At 40.5% G+C, this 20,098-nt stretch overlaps 5 protein-coding genes across 7 annotated transcripts; all 5 read right to left on the minus strand.

The window, feature by feature from the left end:
* Positions 1–389: 389 nt before the first annotated feature.
* On the minus strand, positions 390–3,127 carry fuz (fuzzy planar cell polarity protein). The gene has a single exon (XM_068341227.1). It carries the CDS (start codon positions 2,158–2,160, stop codon positions 859–861), a length of 1,302 nt encoding a protein of 433 aa, XP_068197328.1. The 5' UTR covers positions 2,161–3,127; the 3' UTR covers positions 390–858.
* A 437-nt stretch (positions 3,128–3,564) lies between these two features.
* On the minus strand, positions 3,565–5,244 carry LOC137612787 (guanine nucleotide-binding protein G(I)/G(S)/G(O) subunit gamma-5-like). The gene is made up of 3 exons (XM_068341500.1): positions 5,086–5,244; positions 4,328–4,470; positions 3,565–3,855 (listed from the first exon to the last, which is right to left on the minus strand). Exons 1-2 carry the CDS (start codon positions 5,164–5,166, stop codon positions 4,345–4,347), a joined length of 207 nt encoding a protein of 68 aa, XP_068197601.1. The 5' UTR covers positions 5,167–5,244; the 3' UTR covers positions 3,565–3,855; positions 4,328–4,344.
* An 83-nt stretch (positions 5,245–5,327) lies between these two features.
* Positions 5,328–10,674, minus strand: ssx2ipa (synovial sarcoma, X breakpoint 2 interacting protein a). 3 transcript variants are annotated; one of them, XM_068341498.1, is made up of 14 exons: positions 10,613–10,674; positions 9,641–9,785; positions 9,273–9,430; positions 8,876–9,085; positions 8,463–8,573; positions 8,215–8,350; positions 8,048–8,123; positions 7,778–7,952; positions 7,385–7,532; positions 7,143–7,279; positions 6,776–6,949; positions 6,568–6,676; positions 6,123–6,273; positions 5,328–5,922 (listed from the first exon to the last, which is right to left on the minus strand). In XM_068341498.1, the coding sequence occupies exons 2-14, from the start codon at positions 9,681–9,683 to the stop codon at positions 5,778–5,780; spliced, it is 1,773 nt and encodes a 590-aa protein (XP_068197599.1). In that variant the 5' UTR covers positions 9,684–9,785; positions 10,613–10,674; the 3' UTR covers positions 5,328–5,777. The 3 variants fall into 3 exon arrangements, with proteins under 3 accessions (XP_068197599.1, XP_068197600.1, XP_068197598.1); XM_068341499.1 differs by lacking the exon at positions 10,613–10,674 and adding an exon at positions 10,473–10,612; XM_068341497.1 differs by lacking the exons at positions 9,641–9,785; positions 10,613–10,674 and having other exon boundaries at positions 9,273–9,592.
* Positions 10,675–11,689: 1,015 nt separating this feature from the next.
* LOC137612819 (mucolipin-3-like) lies at positions 11,690–16,678 on the minus strand. The gene is made up of 13 exons (XM_068341538.1): positions 15,982–16,678; positions 15,344–15,581; positions 15,109–15,276; positions 14,876–15,029; positions 14,473–14,554; positions 14,303–14,399; positions 14,096–14,195; positions 13,792–13,904; positions 13,185–13,334; positions 12,967–13,068; positions 12,758–12,880; positions 12,454–12,660; positions 11,690–12,329 (listed from the first exon to the last, which is right to left on the minus strand). The coding sequence occupies exons 2-13, from the start codon at positions 15,560–15,562 to the stop codon at positions 12,189–12,191; spliced, it is 1,656 nt and encodes a 551-aa protein (XP_068197639.1). The 5' UTR covers positions 15,563–15,581; positions 15,982–16,678; the 3' UTR covers positions 11,690–12,188.
* Positions 16,679–16,879: 201 nt separating this feature from the next.
* Positions 16,880–19,113, minus strand: bcl10 (BCL10 immune signaling adaptor). The gene is made up of 3 exons (XM_068341539.1): positions 18,660–19,113; positions 17,926–18,214; positions 16,880–17,828 (listed from the first exon to the last, which is right to left on the minus strand). Exons 1-3 carry the CDS (start codon positions 18,705–18,707, stop codon positions 17,422–17,424), a joined length of 744 nt encoding a protein of 247 aa, XP_068197640.1. The 5' UTR covers positions 18,708–19,113; the 3' UTR covers positions 16,880–17,421.
* Positions 19,114–20,098: the final 985 nt, after the last annotated feature.

The following is a 20,098-nucleotide window of genomic DNA, read 5'->3' on the forward strand; positions in this document are numbered from 1 at the left end:
TGGCAACTCCGCCGCCTTCCCTCCCCTTTGGGTCGGCCTCCTTTAAACCGCTATGCCGCCCCCTCTATCCCGTTATCCCACGCAGCCTAAGGTTGGCAGGCGGATTCGGTTATCTAGTTACTGGATTGAAACGGGTTTGGAGAAGTGAGCGTGTTCCTGAGACAGGGTACAGCTTCTACAGGGTACAGCTTCTACAGGGTACACCTTCTACAGGGTACACCTTCTACAGGGTACAGCTTCTACAGGGAGGATCACTGTGGGGGGTCATCAGCAACGTACGCATAAAGGGTTCTGCTTCGTCTACAAAGGTGGCTTTGATCACACTGGAAAAGTAACATAATACGACAAAATACTATTTATTTAAAAAGTCTAAAAAAAATTTACAGGGATATTTTAATGATATATACAATATCATTCAAATCTGATATATTTTAATGATATATAGTATCATTTAACTCTATATTATATAGTTACAGGTTTTGTATCTATTTTGCTCTTGTGATAATTGTCCCTTAAAGGAAAAGACAGGCAGACAGCCAAATCTCATGAATTAAATTTTCCGTTTCGCATTTTAAACAAGGGGATCCGGTTTCTTTGAATGGTTAATCCACCTGGAAGGTAGGAAAATGTGCACAAGAAGCATGACATTATTATTGCACTGTGAGGTGTTACTGATCCTCTGTGAGGCTGTCAAGAAATCCCTCCCAGAAAACTAGAATAATAGTTGTGGTTTCTCTAAGTATTGATTATAGAGCTGTCTCCCTGACACACCTTTAACTTAATTATTGAAAATGATAACTATTACATTCAAATAAGTACATGCATATAATGAACAGTGTCCACTTAGATCTTGTTCTCTTAAAATCCAGTGGCCGCAACGATGTCAGAGAGAGTTTGTGTGGCAACTGTACGCAGTACATAAGTGGGCACTGACAGTGGGATGAGCAGGAAGAGCTGGTGCTGAGGGGTCTGAAGTCCATAGCTTTTGCACTCTTCTGTAACCAGATAGCACTGAAGTGGTTGGTGGGAGAACCCAAAGACGTAGTCTACAGTGGTGCCTCTCTGAGCCCTCTCCTCTGTGGAGACACTCAAAGTGTCCTGCTGGGTGAAATAACGTGTTGTGCTGAAGATGTAGAAGAGCTTCAGCAGCTCCCAGCAGCGGGTCTTGGAGATTAATGGAGATCCAGTCTGCGAATGATTGGTCTGCACGCTGGAGACAGATCGATGCGTTTCACGGTTGATAAGAAGCAGTGCCATCACTTCAGGTCGCAAGGTCACCGATGCTGGTAAGCAGTGCTCTCCAAAAGCCAGACAGTCTCTTAGGGTGTCCATCACAGGTCTCCAGAAACGTACCACCAGTCCAGTCTCAGCTCTGTGCAGGGAGGGGGTAGGGCCACATAGTACGCACACATCTGCCCCAGGGAGCAGCTGGAAACGGAGGAGGCGATGGGCTACGGTGGGGCTGCCCTGAGGCAGGAAAACTGGATAATCACAAGAGGCTGATCCAGACGCTGAGAGTGACCGCATCAAAGCCGACAGCAGCACAATCTCCTGAGGTGCTAAACGCCACCACTTCTCTGTGGCGGCAGCTATCCTCCCGTGAATGATGAGACAACCAAATTCACTGTCGGCACACTGGGCAAACCCATCCACAGCCTGCTGAAGCAGAGTGGAATTAGGTGGTAGCAGTAAATCCGCACAGTGTGTCAAGTTACCCAGGATGCCCTCATGCCTGTCCTCCAACAGCTGATCAATGAGGCTGAAGCAGGACCTCAAGTCCCTCTTCAGCCTCCCAACATTCCTGACACTGACCAACTCATCTTGGCCCAACACCAGCACCATGCAGTTCCACACATTCTCCAGCAGGCGCTGTAAACACACGTCGCTTTCTCTGCTCTTGCCTGGACCACCGGGTCCACTTCCGGTCACAGCGATGAGCATCACACTGTCTTGAAAAACCCTCCACACCAGCTTACCCCCGCCTTCAGTCTCACAGCAGGACAACACGACTCCTTGACCCCCTCCGAACATGTGAACACCGTTCAGGGAGCCGATGATCGAGAAGGGCAGCTGTTTGGATCCCCCCCGGGTGAAGAGAGGAACTCCGCTGCTGGCTGTGAGACAGAGAAGCTGAGTCGATCCATCCTGAAGCATCATCATGAAGTTTGCTGCAGTTCATTCTCCCATGCACAGTCAAAAACCTGTATTTCAGCAGTAGTGGAATAATTAGCCAGTAAGCAAAACGTTTCAAATAATCGCTGTTGGGTATCTACGAACATAGACCTGAACCGAGTCGGATAGACGTCATGAGCTTTGCGCAGGTAGCTGTATTTAAGTCTGTTAAGGCAACACAGGAAGTTACCGTAGTTTCCACAGTAACGCGATCCCATGATTCTTAAAACAATGAACGTGACCTCATTCGGCTGGTCAAGATGCAGTTCTGATTTAGGACCTCCTTTGTGAGTGCATTGGGAGCGGGACTGGAAGACTGACCCAGAATCAGTTCTCGGATACGTGTCAACTTCTCGCGAGATTAACAATCTCTTTTTGAATATCGCGGTCCCTCCACCTGAGGGCGCTGTGATGATCTTAACATCAGAAGACACTAGAATTTTGAAGATTATGCACTTAATTTTGGGGGGGAAATCATTTTAAATGTGATACGCAATGCGTTTCAAAATTTGGGACAGTGGCAACAAAAGACTTGAAAGTTTGACATTCTAAAAGAAGACCCTTGGTTGAACATCGCAAAGTTCATGAAATTAACAGGCAACAAGTTAATCCCGTGAGTGTTTATAAAAAAAAAAAAGAATATCTCGATGAATCTGCCTTGATGTAACAATGGTAAGGGGTTCACTATTCTGTCACGAGCAGCACCGGCAAATAGTGTTTTCAGTCACAATATCAACATGAATCTGACATAATCTCTACACAAGGTACAGAGCTGAAAACCATTACTGGATGGCTGTGATTTTTAGAGGGTGCTGCATTGAAAACTGACAGGATTCTATAGTGGCATCGCTGCAATGATTTAACAACACTATCAAAAGACATTGTCAGTGAATCCAGTTTGTTGCCGCATTCACAAATGTCAAATGAAACATGAAAAGAGGAAACCATACATAAACCAGATCCAGAAATTCTGCCTGTCGAGTGGTCAGAACTTGATTTCTTTTTAGAAAGTTACACATTTTACACAATATCCCTACATTTTTTTGGAAAGTGGTATACTGAATTGTGCTTTTTTCACGAGTAAAAAGTTCACCACCAGTGATGTCCTTGACACACAATTCATGTAATATATGTTATACTAAGTCACTGAGATGGATTCACGGTAGGTCACAAAGCATATGGGTAGTGGTGGTTGGCTTTCCTTCCCTTGTTTTTTGAGTTGACCTATAAAACTGGGAAAATGGTCATGTAGCTTAACTTTTATTTTTAAAATTTAAATATCGAAAAGCATCACCTGCCTTTTACTGCCTCTCGATTACCTTTAATAACTTCAAGACGCATTCATGTCTTTCAAATTATTTCTTCAGTAACGACACAGAAAGTACCAATAAATAAATATGAGTAGTAAAGAATGTTTTTTTTTATTTTTTAAATACAAAAAAGTCCAGAAGAGTGATGACTAAAATAGAAAAATTGAAAAGGCACAATAATTTCGTCCAAAATTATACTGTGCCATGAAAAATAAACTTGTTTGCTTTCTTCTACTGTGGCTGAAAATAGATGGTCATCTTCCTGACATGATTCAAATATGTTCTACGCTCAAGAGATCCCATGGCAGTATAATGGCTTGGCATGACGAGCAGTGTTGAGGTCGACTTTTCCCTGTAGCATCAAAATGAAGGCCTGAAAGACAGAAAAATGAAGAAAAATAAAACACAGACAGACAACCAATGACTGTTTGAAGGGAATTAATGTCAGCAAACTGACATGAATATCTAGAAACAGTATGAATTTTCATTAGATTCTGTCCAGTTTCTGAGGAGATGTGGACTGACTCTTATCCAGTATGGGTCTGTGTGTGGGGAAAATATTCCTTTAGAAAAGAGTGAGCGTACATGTAAGTAGAAAATAAGTGTGGTTTTTATGGATTTTGGGGTTCTTTCCTCAAAATAAAGTTTTTAAAGGCTGGCAACAAGAACCCACCAACCTTTACCTGCCACCCTTAGAATTAAAAAGCTTTTGATTACAGAAAACACAAGCAGGAATATTTGTATCATTCACAATGATAAAAAAGATTCATACCCCTGCTTTCAAACCAACTGATGGGCTGTATATACACAAGTATTTCCACGCGTGTTGAAGACGAAGGACTCACCAATGGATACAGTGATTTCACAAGAAGGAGCAGACTTTCTGCGGCCTGAAAGGGTTGGTGCTGGAGGACACGCCGGTGAGGAGAGGGTCCTGCAAGGCATTCTGCATGCAGAACTGTTGAAGGTCAGCCGCTGCCTGGGAGACCTGGTCACAAGAGTGAAACCAAATTGTTAATCACAATAAAAATGAGATTTATAACAACCTTACAAATTAAGATTATTAATCACATAACCCCAATCAGTAAATCTACAGTGAGGCTTCTCGGCCACTAGAGGGAGCTTCATATCAGTGTAATCAGATTACTGAGCTGCGTAAGGCAAATCGAAGCGATATTAAGCTTTATCCACACTAGATTAGGTAAATTCAGCATCCATTCGCCATTGTGCCTCAACATTCAGCATTTCTCACTAATATTTCGACGAGTTTGGACGATTTCCCCTTCATTCACGAATGCGGTTTGATTGAAGATTACTTCGATCAAAGGACCTGCTTGTACTTTCAAGTAAGTTATGCTAGTCCGGTAATCGTTAAGTTAGTAGTAGACAGAAGATTACAGCAAACAAAATTAATATTTCCACCTGACTGCCAGATGACGACAGAATGATTTAAACGGTGTAACGTTATCACGTCTTCCAATACTTCACCATCGGCTGAATAACGCCCTTCACCGCCGCTAGCCTCCCGTACGTGTTAGCGTCGCTGGTGAACTCGTGTAGCGGTTTAGGTCTCCTCCGTTGTTTGACAAAATCACACTTTTACCTTCACTCTGTTTATGCTCGCCTCAAAGCGGAGCTGCTGTACGACTTTCTTCATGGCTACGAGATTGGAAGAACCCGACATTCTCGAGGTGTTGGTGAAAAATTCACGCCGAGCTGTGGGTGGGATTCTGGGGTAGATGCTGAAACAAAGCTAAAGATGATGACATCCGGAATCCGGTTGTTCCCTCTTCTGGCTGCAATACCATTTTTAGACATCAGATGGCGCCAACGACGAAGTACAACTTTCTTTTTAAAATAACTTTATTGTGCTCTTACAGCAGAGAAGATAAACACCAACGTATTGCTAATATATACTTCATTATATATACTTCATCAAGTTATATTTATAAATCTACAATATGTAAACAGAACATGTTTGAAACATTCCCATCCGATATCAAACAATCTACATGTAAAAAAAATAACCGTCAACATTAAATAAATTCAGCTTAGTGCTCAATACCCTCCCCTGAATATAACTATAAATCTGATTGGTCAGTGTTGATTGTAAGGAAAAGGAACAATGATAGAATAAATAAAGTGCTTGCTTGTTTGCTTTGGTGATAATCTGTGCATGTCCACAACAAAGCAATAAAACCCTGCTGCTGAGGAAATAATTTTACAAACGTAGTGTTTATCAGTGGTAAGGGCTTCAGGCATCAACTGTTCTCACACACACACACACAAAATTTTTCATGCGAGTTGGTTCTCATCTTCACACAAAGAGAAGATACTCAAGTCTCCATGTCGATATCTGCTTTTTGACTTGAACTGAACATCTCCATCTTGAACGGTGCTGGATTCTTGCCAGTATCCTCTATTTGAATGTTTGGAGGAACTGAAACAAAAGCACATTAGGTATGACATTTTACAAACACTACAAGCAAAGATCATACAGACATACATTTGTGTTTCATATTCTTTACTGGAATGAAGCATTTCTATACAAAAAATACAAAAAACAAAAACCTCATTAAATCTCAGCACTGAAAGTATTTCTTAAAATACATGCAGTGGCATTTTTGTACTGAATTATACCTATCTGGCCTTAACCGCAGTGTCCGGTAAAGTTCGGCTGTAGATGGCACACTGGCATTTTGTGTGGGTTTGGGAGTGGAGAACGTAGTGTAGGTTGAGGATTTGGCCAGAGGAACTTCGATGTCAGACATCCTTACATCTGGCTCACTTTCTGAAACACGAGGGACATTCACCCATTCATTCATTCATTGAGGATCATATTTATTTGTGCTGTGACTGATGTGCTTGTGTTAACAGATGATTGAGTACTACTAATATTTTTGTGTATCATCAAAAATGCTCCACATTCTTCAGCAACTCATAAAATGGATTTTTTTCTCTAAACATTTAAGCTAGCTATAATGTCTCCTTTCTCTAGTGATTTTTTCTTGAGAAATCATAATTACAGTCTGTTTTAACAAAAAAGTTCTATCATCTACAGACCGGAACTGAATTACAGACTTACTGATTGATAAGGCACACTGAGCATCCGATGAAGAACGGTCTATGAAGGGAGTCGTGTTCAAAAACTGATTCTTGAGCCAAGAAGCACGGTCCTCTTGAAAAGCCTTTTTCTGTGGAATACAACATTTTTTAAAAGAATACGATGTAGTTGTAAAATCAGCAGTAGAGGCTGATTTAAACGAGGCAATCCACCACAAGACTTAAACTACCTCTCGTCCAAGGCGAATGGCGGCATCTGTGAAGTTCTTTCTCTCCCTTTCAAAGTTTCTCTTTTGTTCCTCAAAGAGTCTCCATTCCTCTTTGAGGCGCTCCTTCTCCTCTAGCGTGTAGCAGTCGTTAAGAAGAGCTGCCGTCTCATCATCAAATGATGTGTTGAGTTGTTGCTTCATAGGCAGAAATGGACACACATCACTTCAGATTAAGTATTCTTTAGAATCTCACAGACATATTCAATAATACATAACATAAGGCTCATTCCTATTTCCAATGATTTCATCCATAAATCTGCACAAAAGTCTTGCATTGTTAACAAAGTCCAAATTGAGACATATTAACCCGAAATAAGCAAGAACTGACCTGGAGGAGTTGCTGCTGGGCATGAATGAACTCTTTGCACTGCTGCACTTCACGCCTCATCTGTTCCATTTCCTCTTCATAGTTCACGGTTTGAATCACTTCGTTATTGGACGACTGCTGATTCTGCACTTGCAAAGCTTAGCAAACATGGCAACGGTTGATAATCTAAACACTGGAAGAACAGCTACACCAAAACGCACACACGCACAGACACTTAAAAGTATTTTAACAGCTGCCTGTACCTTGGTTGTCCAATTTCTCCATGTGGTTCCTCAATTTCCGCCACTGCTGGCGGATGCTGTTAGTGAGCTGCTCCTTAGCATGTTCACAAGACTGGTCCAGAGTTTCTTTGCTTGAATTACATGCTCTCTCCTCTCCATCTGAGTCACCCTGAGCAGGGCAACAGAAACAAACGACAGACCTTTAAACATTAAAAAATCTATATTTTTTTAACAAGATCACTGCTTTTGTTTCCTTGAATTAAAAAGTGTTCCATATTTGCAGCCTTCCTCATAATCTTGACAAAATAGACAAAACCCAGTGGTCAAAAGACTTCTAAAACTCATTTAACAGGATAATTACTAATGGATGAATGATAGGAAGTTAAAAAAGAAAAACAAATTATATAGTATTACCTGCTCCTTACTGTCATCAGTTCCTCTGGTAGACTGCTGGCATGGGCTAAGGACATTTATCATCTCCTTCTTCATCTGCTGGAGGACTTTCTTAAGCTCAGCATTCTCCAGCATCAAGGACTTCTGACTCATCTCATAATCACTGAGCATGGACTTGTACATCTCACCTTCATGACTGCAGAGAACAATTAACAAATATTCAAAAGTTATAGGGTTGATGGCACATTCAACAAATATGGTTAGTAAAGGGTGAGGCAGCTTTCAGCATACCTTGCTGTTGCTTTTGCAGTCTTCCAATGGCTCCTTTTTCCATCTGACCGGCCCAAGCAGTTCAGTACATCAATAGCTAGTTGGGAAATGTGAAATGTTTTTTTTTCCTAAATTGCCAGAATACAGAATAAGATTTGTACATTTCACACGACAATTAGAATATTTACAGAGTTTCTTATCCTTCCTGTCAACGAGTAGCTGGCCAAGGCGTTCCTTGAGCTTCACAGCTTCTCTTTCTTTTCTCTTGGCGTCATGGCTGTACTGAGAAGCACGGCTGGCAATAATGCTCTGGAGCTTCTGAACCTGTTCATGTTGACTGAATCATGACATTTGCAGTCTTATGCACACATCAGGCTCATAAAACATTGTGTTAATAAAAATTACTAAAAAAATAATAAAAATTACTAAATGATACCTCATCTTTTTCTGTTTTCAAACAGCTCTGCAATGTCTTAATTTTGAGTTGTAGCTGCCTCTCTGTCTCATGTAGACCTAGTTTCTCCCTTATGGACAGTTCTAACCGATCCTGCAAAGGGATAGACACAAATCACACTATTTGCACATCTTAGCCAAGTAAAAGCAACTTGTTCAGAGTTAAAGCTGTAAGAACAGAAAATATCTAGGTTGTGTACATCCACACCTGTTACTGACATATAACTAACCTCGTTTTTATGTGTCTGATATATTAGTCGTATTCTTTTTGTAATGAGAAAAAAGAAAAATTACTAAATGATAACTATACACTTAATGTTAAAACATGCTAATGCACCCTCAAAAAAGAGTTTACAGACTGTTCTGTAAGAAAGGGATCAGTACTACTGTACATGCCTTCAGTCTGGAATTGTTCATCTGCATGTGTTCTAAGGAGCTGGATTTCTTTAGCTGTTCGGTCTCCAGTTGCTCTACGTTGGACATGTTGCGTCTATGAATCTGGAGCAGCTCATAAATGGCATTTAGGACTGGCACTGTATTTAGGCTAGCTCCCCCTGCTGAGCTGGCCTCAATACATGTGGAAGACAAGCCCAGTGAGGCAAGTTCCTGTCAAAGAAACAAGACATAAGTCACCATTACAGTGATCTCTACAAATATAAAAAAAAAAAAACTCCACAAATATTTTGCAATAATTGAAATTTAGAACTTGTTCAAATGTATCCGCGCATGTTAACTAAATTAAGTGAATTCTTTTTTAGGTGGGAGACATAACAAGAACAAGATACTTTCGTACCTGATTGATGTATAGAATACACTGAGGAATGTTATCCTCTGTGCAAAAGGCACTTATCACACTGTAGGAGTTCTTGGACAAGGAAGAGTACATCGACAAAAGACTGTTTTGTCTCGAGGGTGACATCATCACATGTGATATGCTGGAGTGATAGTTTTCTATAAAAAGATAAAGGAAAGCAAAAGTATGCGACTGCAGACACATGATGTAGTATGCAATCTTCCTGAGAAGTATGAATTAGGTTACTGCTCTAAAATGAGAGGACAAATGTGTGTCACCTCTAACAGAGTCTAAAATAAGCACAGCTGATGATACCTTCTATTCTTGAAATTTTCTATCAAAGTCACAAAATTAGCAGAGAAATTTACCCCTAGATGTTCCTATAGGTATACTTGTCCACCACTCTCCCATTTCGAAATGTCAGGACATCAGAATGCAAGGTTAGGATTTATCAACCCGGGAGCTGGATGGGCAGTCTTGTTGCAGATTGGAGACTTCCACTGGAACTGAGCCCTGTAATGGAGCATCAAACCATGAGATAGAACAGCGACAGATAATGTGGCATGCTGTTCCACCCACATATGATTAACTGTCCAGTGTGTGCCAGTGGGAATTATGCAGATTGGAATTTAAGAGGTCTATTTTTTGGGCAATTGCAAGTAATTCACAAGATAGATAGATCTTATTCTGAATCCATTTATATTGACAACGATGAAAGAAAACCATTAGAGGCAAAACCTGCAGCCATCTTGACAAATGCGACAGTAAGCACTTTCGCGCATGTTGGTGTTTTTGCAGCATCCTAGCATACGATCTCTGGTTTTAAGTTATCTCACAAACCAGACGACATGCGCCACCTTTATCTAAATTCACCTGGACTTTAGGCGGAGACGGGCGTGTTTCGTTTTATTAGACATGTCGTCATACACTGTTAGCTAGTCAGCTAGACGTACTTTATCACGAAAAGTTAGCTAGCGAAAAAGTTTGCCAAGTCTTACATATAATAGCAGAATTGGAGTAGAATAATTTATTAAGCTCTGACAAGTGTTAATTAGTAAACTTAGCTTACTTAGTGCCACATTCCTGATTTGTCAGAAGAATTGAATTAAATTTAAGCAGCGGCATTATCCATCACGTCCTTACGTTCCGTCCACACCGCTAACGTGTTGCATAGCGTTATGCCAAACCGAACACACTCACAGCAACAGGTTGACTCAATCCGACAGATGACAAGTTCGTAGATGCTGACAAAATGAGGGGGAAAAAAATCTAAAATGGAAAGAAACCAGAAAATCCAGCGACGAATCAAGCCAATAAAAACAGACAAAACACAAATTTACCTGCAGCAAAACACGGGAGTCCAGACAGTAATCAGGCTCGCTGTGCCTTCTGGTGATGATCATGTTTTGAGGCGAACTCCTCCTCTATCAGAGCAAGCGTCATTGTGATTGGTTGCGTCGTTGCTAAGCAACCAGTATCCGAGTCGTTCATTGGTTTTGAAGATGACCACCGCACGATTATGCAAAGAAGAACGCCCTGTTCGGGGTTGAGACAGCACTGCGGCAGAAAGAGGTAATTACATCCCGATTCAAAGCGGTGATGTATTGTTATTGTCATTGTTCATGTGGTCGTCAGTCCGTCCGCTCGTATGTCCATCAAATATCTTCTCAACTGTTGCAGATACAAAGATGAAACAAAAATGACATTATTCGGGCGGCAAAGGGGATGACAATGAGATGATGACTTTGACCTTGAGAAAAGTAGGTCAAGGTCAAATTTAAACTTTTGTACACTCAGGGACCTGGTAGGATAGAAAGGCAAGGGAGAAGGCCAGTGTGAGTAAGGACATAGATCAAAGCTAGTGCTTAAAATCAAAGATAGTGCTTTGATCTACCTATGCACTAGCTTTGATTTATGGTCAAAGCTATGCACTAGGTTTGATCTATGACCTTTCACCTTTCAGGTTAGGTCAAAGCTAGTGCATAGCTTTGACCTACCCTGAAAGGTCAAAGCTATGCACTTGTCTGGTACTACCTTCAGGTACCCTGACCTACCCTTCACGGGATGTTGCAGTCACTGACTACCTTGTTGTTACTGAGAGAGTCCGCATATCCCCACCTCTCTGTACCTACCAACTATATATAGTTGTTGGATGACTTTAGGAAGTTTTACCGGTCAGACAGGAAGATTACTACAGCTGTAATTCATGCTGATTGAGGACGCACAAATTGCTGATTATGCAACGTGTATTAAAAGTCGTGACACCTGAGGGATTTGTGGTGTTAATGAAATAACTAACAAATACAGGTTATAATTTTCATACGGCATTGACTAGCCAGACAAAGGTACCAACAAACAGTGGAGCATTTTTAAATCCAATTGTTTTATTTTATTAACAAATGGTTAAATCATTTTCAGAGGTGACAAAATACACAAATCAAAACCACTGACAGATTACACAAAATTCATATCATTATATTTATACACAGGAAATGTGGAAAGTCATACAAGAAAAGATGAAGTCAACCAACTACAATTCACTTTCCTTGATTTACAGTACAGTACTTAATTTCCTTATTTACAATACAGTACTTTCCCATACATGCTAGTGTACAATAATGTTTGCAAAAATAACACTAGATTTAATACTATGCTTTACTGTGATTATTGATTACACGATTTTTGAAATATATAACCAACTCACCCGAGCAGAAGAATTGTGAATTTATTTTCAGTTGTGTTTTTGGATGTCATTTGAATTCAAACAGATAATACTCCTATGAGAAGAAATTTTAAATTCTCATCACACGTCAGTATAATCAAAAGCTCCATTCAGAAAATCAGGACAGGTTGTGGGGTAATGAAATGCAAATTCTTGGTTAGGCATTCAAAGGTAAGAAGCCACCTAATCTCAATTCATCCCAAACAGTAGCAAGGAGGGATGCAGCAGGAAGTTTCATCTGATTTAATCTGGCATATTCCAGGATCAGGCTGATCCCTATGTGCTGCAACGAATGCCTGGAGCAGGGACACTTGCACCTTGTCTTGCTGGTGATGCTGGAAAAAGAGGACCATTGCAAGGTGTTAGGGCACTCGGGATAAATAACAGCAATGACCTGAAAACATCTCCTTACAGTAAGACCTAAAAATATATCTCAGTCCATGAGTGTAAGTGGCTGACCTTGATGGTTTCGTACGTGTCAGTGATGAGAGCAATGAACAGGCTGAGAACCATGTAAATGAAAATGGAAATGAAGGAGTAGAGATAAAGTCTGCTGAAAAGCCAGACCATGTAGCTCTTGCTCCTCATCTTCAGAAAGGTGGCGTACATGTCATCCCCATTGATGAGGGAGAACAGGCACTCAGTCACCTTGTCAAGTGTTCGGAACTGAGAAAATGTATTTGATAAGGAAGTCAGATATCATTCATACTTGACAATTTTATTAGGGCATTCTTATTTTTGAAATAAATTATTGTTGTCATACTTTGTCATGGTACGGCCCGAGGACGATCCAACCACAGAAACAGTACCCCAGGTACATCACTGCCACGCAGCAGCAGAATCGGATCACATTTGGGAATGCTGCCCTTAGGGTTAGGATTAATATCTAAAAAAGAAATACAAGTTTTCCTTACATATCTTTGACACTTTTAACACATTTCAACAACTTAAAGCAGAGTGGAAAAGTCTCACATTGTACTTCTGAAAAAAACCGAGGTAACAAATCACCCCGACCCAAACGAGCATCGTAGCAGTTCCCAGCAAGATACTGCACACATCATAGTTTGTCAGGTACTGCAAGAGCAAAAAACGTGCAATTACATAAACTTTAACACTTAACACTTTTACATCAATCATACTCCAAGTATAAGATTTACAGATTTCCCTAAACCCTCAGAGAATATGTCTACCTTTGTTTGAATTCCAATTTTGAGCGCTGACCCAGCGATGGTTAGCATGTCACTCACGATGATGAGAATATACCAGCCATTCACAAACTCCAGACGGTCTGACCATGACACAGTTTTATTATAGAAGGTGAGGGAGAATGCGCTGAACTCCTGCATGAGAGAAATTCAAGGAAGTTAACACAAAGCAAACACCCAACACAATGGAGTTTAATAAATTTCTGCTCTTTGAAGTTGGATTTCTCTATTTCTATTTTAAATAAATATATTATGCTTTTAATTATTCTTATTCATTAGTAATAGTCCCAAAGCAAATTCCTCAATAAATGATTAAACAAAAACAGAACAATTGTTGAAATTTGCTTAGTAACATTTCTCTCTGAAGCCAAAAACACTAACTACTATTCCAAAGGATTTTTCTCACTTTAAAACAAAATCCATAAAATATTTTTGTTATTCATTGTTGGATGAGAGCGGCAAACTTTAAATATATTAAATCTGAAACTAATAAATTAGTCTACAAGATTTCCTTTTGTGTTTATAGTTTTTTTTTTGATCCTATAAAGTGAAAAGATAAATTTCAACCATTAATGCATTCCACATAACTTACAAACTGCAGCCTGATGCCGTTGATGATGGATCGCACGCAGAGGATGACAGACGTCAAACAGGAAAGGATGACCACAGAACTGAAGGAAAGGAGGAGGTAGTCGTTTCTACCAGCTTGGAGCCAGATCCACAAGTGTCAGGTCAGTTATTAGAGGTCAGAGGTTAGGGTTAGAACAGTTGCCATGGCCTGTGCTGGCCTTTAAAGCAAATTTAAATGTAATTTAAGAATTTAAGTTGTAATTGTTTTACATTTACTTAAGTCACAACAAATCAATGGCTGAGATGAAATTGAAGGTTAAACTCACAAGTGCCTTCCACGTTCCAGTCTCTGCATTCATAAATGCTTACATCATTTTCGACATTGACCATGATTTTTCCGCTGTGTGCACGATTGTCAAACAGAATCTGATGGCAAAGTAATGATGATAATGACAAAACAGAAATGATCTATTATCACATCTGTTTCAAAGGCTCCAATGAGAATGTGGTTTTCTTTTAATGTTGTCAACAACCTTTATATGGAAATTATAACAGTCTGGAAGCTCATGATGGTGCATGGTTTGCAGATTGATGGATTTCAGAGCGAGGTAGACACTCACTGATAACAGCCTGGACATAAAATACATGTTAAGAGACAGGAGCTGCCATGAATGTTACTCGTATCTATGTTATGTATAGTTACCGTTTGAAATTTAAGGAGAAATTCACATATGTTGACAAACCACTGCCATCAAATGACTGCATGGGATATACGGAAAAACAATCTGTCAACACAAAATAGAGTTGGTAAGTTCACAGGTGTACTGTAGATCAGCAGATAATGAATTGTTCAGCAAAGGAATTATTCAGTATTTATGCCTCTGTTTGTGTGGCATAAGCTTCCTCTTTTTCAGAGTCACACAGAAAACACATTATGATTATTTTCCAGTCATGCTATGAATTTGCTTCCATAAATAAATCTCGCACAAAAAATATGGATGTAACACAAGGTAGGTAATCAAATTCACAACAATTAAAAAAATATACCGTATTTGATTTTTTAATGAAAGTTTATCATCTCTAAAAAGGGATTTTACTGTTTGTACCTTTTTCAATATGCGGATCAATATCAAAGGTCTCATTTTCAGGATCTATGCTGCTGTTTCTGCACAACTCTTGACACACAGACAGCGGGGTGTACTTTCCACCGACCATCTCGTGTGCAAGGTTACCAGCCGTCAGATTTGGGAGATTGATATACTATAAAATAAATATAAACAGAATTATTTTTTTATGAAGTAATGTTAAGATGTTGGTTCCAAATCTAAGAGGTCAGTACCTGGTTGATGATATAGTAGATGTGCTCGTTCACATCTGCTTTCTTATACAGTGCGTATTTTCCCAGCTGGTGGTCATTGTACCCTTTCAGGAATAGGTGTCTGAATATCATCAGATTGTCATCTTTAAAGGTGACCATCATTTCGTTGCTCAGGCCAAATGAGACCAACTGAAGACATACAATAGTACATATGATTTGAGATAAAGAGACGTTCAATCAACATTCTCTCTCGTACCTGGAATGTGATGATGGCAATTTTTAATATTTGTAACATCAGCTTCCATGGTTTCCGACCCCTGGCCTTGTGCTTCTCACACGGGTTCATGAAGAAGTACTTGAGCCTCCGCCTGAAGTCCTCCACCTCCTCTGACTCCAGGCTCAGAGTGCTCCACCTGAGACGGTTCAGCTTCCTCACGTCTGACCTCGGATCAGACTGCTCTTCACCATTCTCCATTACACCGACGTACAGAATACTGCCATTGTTCAGAAAGGACACTCATCAGATATACACTGAAGTAACAGTTCCTCCATTCTAGTCATTCCGATTTTAATCAAACTGGTTCCTCAGCATGTCTAAAGTCTGTGCTATTAAAATGAAATCAACTGGAATGCTCTACAAAACACAGCAGATTCAGTTTTGTTTTTTTATGTGGCAATTTACTCTCTCACTATATTTGAAATAGATGCAGAACAATCACAACACCCAGAGACGAATGAAGGTAGACAGTTATGTTGTAGATTATTATGATTATGTCATACTTTTACAACTCCTGTCTCTGAAATATCTGTACATCTCTATTAAAAAATAAAGACTAATCTGAAGGAATACAGTCACCATAAAAACAATAATAATGCAGATAATAAGCGCTTTACCTCCAGTGAGCCTCAGAGTGACTTGTCTCTCCCCGTCTGTGAGGATCACTTGCAGATACAATCACTTCACCAGTCTTCACCACAATGACAGTCTCTCCTCTGAGTCACTTAAAGCCTTTCCAGTTTGACACAAAAATAGATCTCCACATTCACACCAACTCCAGGCATCTTCTTCTTTTCCTTTCAGCTGGTACCGTTAAGAGTCGCCTCAGCATGTCATGCTTCTCCATGTCAGCCTGTCTTCTGCATCCTCCTCTCTAACAATGATATAGGAACCAATGCTGGCCGGATTAGGTTTCTGCCCAGAAGCAGTAACTGGCGCTAACGCTGAACTCTGAATGTGTTGCTATTTAATACTAACTATTGGTGGAGTTAACAGAGAAACCTAATGGAAATAAAACAATCATCAAACATGAAGTGGTGTGTTGGATTTTTGTTTACAAGCAAGAGCATCAATCAGCACATCATCATTGTGGCGTGGACATAAGTACATTGGAATACCTCAGTGGCTTAAAGTTTGGTTCAGCCTCTACACCCGATAGATAAAATTCATTCAGCTGAGGTAGAGACGTAAAAGGTGCATTACGATACTCAATATTTTATTTCATTTGTGTTATTTTCACATCCTATAATTGTTTCTAGTAAGTCTTAGGAAATAGTACTTTCGTATTTAGAGGAGTATTGTCATTTAAATGGCCTCCGCAGGGGATTTATACGTTGAAATTTAATAAAGACTTACGAACTATTCAGGTGACAAACAACCACTTGGGACCGATTGTGTCTGAAGGTCTAGGACTACCTGTCTATCTGCTTCTGAACAGCGTCACAGTAATTAATAAAGACAGACAGGAGTTTAATTCACAGAAAATAACTTATATATATATTTTCACACTATGCTTTAATATGTGTAGTGGCAAAAATATGAAACATTAACTTTATGCAACAGAGACTAGAAATCTTTCTGATTTGGAGCTACATCACTCTGGTCAAAGGGAGCGTCTGATGAGATCACACTCGATGTGAGCTGTGGTGATCATTCCAGTGTACAAGACTTTCAAACTGAATCCAAAAAGTAAGAACAGAACAGCTTATTGGGGAATGGGACATTTGATAAAAGGAAAGGCTGGGTAGGGCGATTTTCTTTATTACATGTGCATCAACCATTAGTAATCTGAAATTCTTTTGTGGCGTGGTCAATAAAAAGTATTTAACAGTTTTGAGTTCAAGTCAGCATTCTGTTTTTTAAATTTGAATTAAAATAGCGTTTTGTTGAAAAGTTTTGGTGGTTATTTTGGCTTTATTTTAACTGGTCATCTCATATCCCACGTAAAGTATTTGTCATACGTGGGAAGACACAAAGAAAACACCAGAGACGGGGGGTTTGTACAGGTGGAGCAGCTGAAGATCCTCTTGATTCGTCCCTTTATCAGAGTTGTGACATTAAAAGATGCTCTTATGAGTTGCTGGAGTGAGTGAGCGTGACCGGAGTGGTTGGAAGTTGGGGTCCCCCCCGCTGCTGGTGCATTCCGCTTCTCCTTCATCCACGTTGGATTGGGATTCAACCATTACCTCATCCGGCAGTGGAGGTGCGCCTGGTTCTCCAGGCCTTGGGAGGGTGTTGGAAGTCGTGCAGGACGCTACGTCTATACTGGCTCCAACTTCGAAAGGTAGAACGTCGGTTCTCTTTATTGACGGCAGACTGACTGAGCTCACAACGGTTGAGGTGGAGAGACTTTGCTCTCCGTCAGGGTGGAGGAGCAGGGTGGAGTTGTTCGAGTACATCACGGGGAGATCTGTGGTTGTGCTTGGACTTATGAGGTTGCTGTCTGATGAACTGGAAGCAATTGCTGTGGAGTGGTACATAGAGAAATGAAAAGTGGTTGGAATGTTGAATTACACCATCATCATCCTCATATACATCATAGACTGACTGATTTCATTCACCTCTCAGAGACTCTATCTTTTCATTTTTGGCCTTCTGAACTTCATCTGTTATTTTGGTAATGATGAAGTTTTGCGAGCGCATCTCCCTGATGGAGTCGGTCAAGGCGTCCAGGCCCCGGGGGTTCTCAGCCAGTATGTCCAACAGCATGGCCGTCCTCTTGGTTTGCGTGGTCCTGCAGCTGATTTCCTCGGCATCGTCCCTCGTCAGGATTCTGCGTGAACGCAGGTAGTCCAGGTGGCGTTCGGCTCTGATCTTGTCACAGAGGTAGTGCCGCAGTCTGATCAGCACCTGGGACACGACAGCGACCATGTGGGAGAGTAGAAGAAGAACAGAGTGAGATGTTAGGGGAGGTCAATGACAGGCCTTGGGAGGGTTAGGGTGAGTTATCTTCTTCAAAGTCTACAACAGCTGATCTGAGATCATTTCTAAGCCCTGATCTCCTGCTGCTCTCTGTGGAACACTGCTGATCTAGCTTCAGATAGTAATATAGATAAGAACAATATTTACAAAATGATACCCTCATTCTCCAGCCCGCGTCTCAACACAACCTGAAGAGCCGCACAGGCCGGCGTTGGCGCTGGTGCGGACAAAATGTCGAGGCGTGTTTCCTCCTTTAGCAGGCCTTTGACCCCCCCGGATGGATCACATCAAGTGTCAGCAGAGCAATAGATCTGCTGCCAATAACAATCAATAACTGACTAATGATTTCTTTCGTCCGATCCGCCATACTCACGTCTTTTTTAAGCTCTGCCATTTCTTCTTCAGTGAGATTGACATCCATCTCTGACCCGCAAAGTCAAAATCCTGTGTTCCGGGTACTGAACGACCACGAAATGTGAGTAAAAGTAATACTGATTAAATATGATATACCTCCAAGTGTCAACAAACACGGCTTTTCATCACTTATCGTTACAAGATGTCGTGTCCACAGTCCATTCTCTTATTTTGTTCCAAAAATCCCCGGACTTCCTGATTTTGTGGGAGTTTACGTCGACACGACAAGAGACGTACAGACAGCAGGTTTAAGACTCTGGTGTCATTAATGTTGTTCAAACCTCTTCATTCAAGATAAAACGTCTTTGACAGCAAGCAGACTGCGTTACAGTTTGATAATGTCTCCACCGACAACTTTCGATCGAAACTTCCTAAATCCGACAGCGTGTCTGATGCAGGTGGACCTGCCTTTCCGATAGCTTCCGCTGGGGGGCACTGTTAGACCTCCGCACGTCACCACCTGCCTGCGGGGAAATCCGCTGCTAGAACTGGTTAAAAACATCACATCAGAACAAATGCAATTTAAAAAAAAAAAAAAAATGTGTCAAAGATTAATTTTTCAACAGTTAAATACAAAGGTAGACAAAGCTTAAATGAAGTGACACCTGCATAAATTGTCCATTCATTTCGCGGGCCGTGGGGGGCTTGAGCCGATCCCAGATCCCAGCGGGGAACATTTTTCCACACACTAAAATAAGTCAAATTGTGCTAAATAAGAAATCTTAAGAAAACAAAAAGCCAAAAATGGTTGGATGAGCCAGAGAAAGAGAAATTGACAATCTGGGAAATTTGGAATACTTCTGCAGTCGGGACCTGTGAATATGAGGAAGGAAAAGGCTCTGGCCATAACAGGATCAAAGTGGCAAAATCTCATTTTAGATGAGAAATACACAACTCAAAACCCCACAATGTAAGTTAAACTCGATAAATCGTCAAACACATACAGAATAATGTCCCAATATATGTGTTGTGTTTAGTATTAACATTATTTGAATTACAGATCATGTAAACATGCTATTATCCATTTTACTATCTTGTATTCATGTTTTATTACTTAAAAGGAGCTGGTTTACTTTGTGAAGGACAAATTACTTGTCATTGTACTTAATGATAGTAGAACAAATTTTAAAAAAATGTTTGTTAAAAAATGTTGTGGATGAATAGAAGTTATGCAGGGTATTTCTTGGCTTGGTGAGTGAGCAGTGAGGAAAAGAGAGGGCAGCTTCTTATGGGATTATGGGAGGACTCATACAAAGAATTCCTCTCATAGTTTTAGGACACCTCTTCATCCCACACATGCGTCAGGTCTGTAGAAGTGTATAAAAGGAGATGAGGGAAAGGAGCACTCACCAATTTTCTGCTGTTTGAAGGAGATTTTCTTCAGTTCGTAAATATGTT

This window comes from Antennarius striatus, chromosome 18, assembly GCF_040054535.1.
Source record: "Antennarius striatus isolate MH-2024 chromosome 18, ASM4005453v1, whole genome shotgun sequence".
NCBI classification, from domain to species: domain Eukaryota; kingdom Metazoa; phylum Chordata; class Actinopteri; order Lophiiformes; family Antennariidae; genus Antennarius; species Antennarius striatus.